A 2,978-nucleotide genomic window follows, 5' to 3' on the forward strand; every position below is an offset into this window, starting at 1 on the left:
TTGACCCTCACTCTCTCTCTCTCTCTCTCTCTCTCCTCTGAAGGTGGGTGTTTGTGATTTCATGAATTATGTGTTGTATGAACAGAAAGAGAGACACAAAGCGTGCGCATGCAATGAAGATGCTGCAGGCTGCTCGTCAACTTCATTCTCAACAGAGTCTCGGTCTAATGATGTGTTTAGCGTGATTTGATGCGTATGAACTCGTGAAATACTCAGCTGAAACATGAGTGAATATTCAAACCAGAGTCAGTCTGGCGGCGATTATGAATGGCATTATGAGTATTATGATGACGAGGAGCCCGTGTCCTTCGAGGGACTGAGAGCCAACAGATGTGAGTATGTTCACTGTTCAGACAGACTGTGTGTGTGTGTGTGTGTGTGTGTGTGTGAGAGAGAGTGTAAGAGAGTGTGAGTGTCTGTGCGTGTGAGTGAGAGTGTGAGTGTGAGAGAGTGAGAGTGTGTGAGTGTGAGTGAGTGTGTGAGTGTGTGAGTGAGTGTGAGTCTCAGAGAGTGTGAGAGAGTGTGTGAGTGTGTGAGAGTGAGTGAGTGTGTGTGAGTGTGCGTGGGAGTGAGTGTGAGAGTATGCGTGAGTGTGCGTGGGAGTGAGTGTGAGAGTGTGAGTGTGCGTGGGAGTGAGCGTGAGAGTGAGTGTGAGTGTGAGTGAGTGTGTGATAGTGTGTGAGTGTGAGAGTATGTGTTAGCATAGTTTTTAGTAAGAGAACAAAATTTTGTAAACACTTTAAGAGCCTCAAAATACACTACTTTTTTCAGTTTTTAAATTATGTTTAAAGAGATTTAATCATTTAAAATGTTTGGGTCATTTTTGACCCGGGTGTGTATGGAGCACCAAAATTGTCAAAAATGCTTTCTGTTAAATGATCTATGGAGTTATATAAGTTTCAAAAACGTTTGTGAAATCTATTCAGCTTATATCTCACACATTTTTGGACTAAATTTTGTTGATGAACATGAATATGTACATCTATTGAGATGAAAAACGGATCATTTTTTCATCTGAAAGTGAAAGTTTATGCAACATATATATGTAGTATAATAAATATGAAGGTTTGATAAGTTTGGACTGATTATAAGCTATTCAAAGGAATTTAATTATTTTCCATTCATTCCACTGGTAATTCTCAGATTATATGTTATTTTAAATTTCATACAATGATACATTTTAAATTAAATGTCTCATCAATATTGAAAAAAATTCTATATTTTGCATAATATATTTTTTGGTGTGGTTCATGTGTAATTTGAGATTCAACAAAAAATCTAAATTTTCAATATATAAAAAAGGTGTAAATGCAGTATTAATATGGTAACATTCAAAACTCTTTTTCACTTTTAACTCTTTAAACGAGAAGTTGCCGATCAGATAAAATATGGTTGAAAGTTCTGACTGTTTTATAAAATAATGTGAAAACAGTGTTGATTTTGAAAGCATTATGAGATATTAAAGAGATCTCATCAGTCAGAGAGTGTGAGTCTTTGGGACTATAAATAAAATCCCACACAATACTGGAGCAGTTATTATGCCAAACTCACAGACTGTCCATAATTCACATGCACACACACACACACACACACACGCTTAATAACACACTACATGCTGCTTTTGTTCAGATTTGTTATTGTTATCACATGCGCCTCCATAGAAACAGAGTCTTGATGAGTTCACAGTGAGTCTGTAATCACATATTCAAATGAGCAGAAACACTTCAGCTGCTGCATATATTACCGCAAATGAGTCCTGATTTAATTAGTCATAATGTGCTGTTCACCTAAATCATATATCAGACATGGAAAAAATATAGATTTAAAAATGATTTAAGTTTCTACTACACTGAAAAACAAATTGGTGTAAAAACCATTTTTACACTCAAAAATTGCGAGTAAATTTAACAAACAATAACAAAAATGAACAGGTTGGGTTAAACATTAAATTTTGAATTAGAAGAATCTGAAATAGGATTTTCTTGTAAAACATACTCGAATTGCCTTTGTTTTATTCACAGCTTCGAAAACCTGCTTATTACAGTGTATATAAAAAATATATATTTTTTTTAATCTGAAAATATATTTTGTGATATTTTAATAGAAATATTAGCACATTGCATTTATTAATATAAAAAGCTTTACATACATTTTTTTTTAATGTAAATTAAAAATATAAATTGTAATTAAAATGAACATTTATGCCAAAATGGCATAAATCAGAAAGTCACTCAGAAAGTTAGTTGGGGATCACGTTTTGGTATGTAGTTACTGATATTTCCCATTTATTAAATATAAAAAAATTGTTTGATTAATTTTGAATGATTCCATACAACCATATAACCTTGTAAAAATTAGAAAATGTAAATGAATGTAAATGTTAAATGAACAATTTAATCTTGTGTTTCTGTTGTTGTTGTTGTTGTTTTTTGTCATTCAATTAGTTTTTTTTTTTTTTTTTTTAATATGTCTATAGAGTTTTTAGGGTTTTTTAAATGAAAATTAGAATTTTTTTCTTTAGCTGAAGTAAAAGTAATTTTTAAATATTTTATTTTAGTTGATGTTTATTTTCTTTCAACTAACAAATGAGTGTGAGTGTGTGTGTGTTCTAAATGCTGCTTTTTTTTTCGTCAGACTCTATTGTGATTGGTTTCTGGGTCGGACTGGCCGTGTTTGTCATCTTCATGTTCTTTGTTTTGACGCTGCTGACCAAAACAGGAGCTCCGCATCCAGAGTGAGTAAAACACCCACACACATTATTAAATATATGTGGATAGCATTTGATTTTTTTAGGATTTTGATGATAAATGTGAGTTTATATTCAGATCTCTGACTTTTTGACTTCCACAACGTTGTTCTGATCTTTTCTGAAACTTTAATATGAAACTTTAACCCTCATAACGCATTCATGTCAGTTTTGACCTGGAAGAGATACATAAAAAATGTTTACAAATGTAAAAAAAAAAAATATATATATA

The 2,978-nt window shown here is 32.4% G+C and overlaps 1 protein-coding gene across 1 annotated transcript in view; it reads left to right on the forward strand.

Moving 5' to 3' along the window:
* The first annotated feature begins 114 nt into the window (after positions 1–114).
* Positions 115–2,978, forward strand: part of mrap2b (melanocortin 2 receptor accessory protein 2b) — a 4,826-nt gene continuing 1,962 nt past the window's right edge. The window contains exons 1-2 of the mRNA XM_016476871.1: positions 115–332; positions 2,635–2,734. Of these exons, the coding sequence (XP_016332357.1) occupies positions 224–332; positions 2,635–2,734 (209 nt within the window). The 5' untranslated portion in view covers positions 115–223. The remainder of the gene's footprint in view (positions 333–2,634; positions 2,735–2,978) is intronic.

The sequence above is a fragment of the Sinocyclocheilus anshuiensis genome, unplaced genomic scaffold (assembly GCF_001515605.1).
Source record: "Sinocyclocheilus anshuiensis isolate Anshui unplaced genomic scaffold, SAMN03320099.WGS_v1.1 scaffold1422, whole genome shotgun sequence".
Taxonomy (NCBI): domain Eukaryota; kingdom Metazoa; phylum Chordata; class Actinopteri; order Cypriniformes; family Cyprinidae; genus Sinocyclocheilus; species Sinocyclocheilus anshuiensis.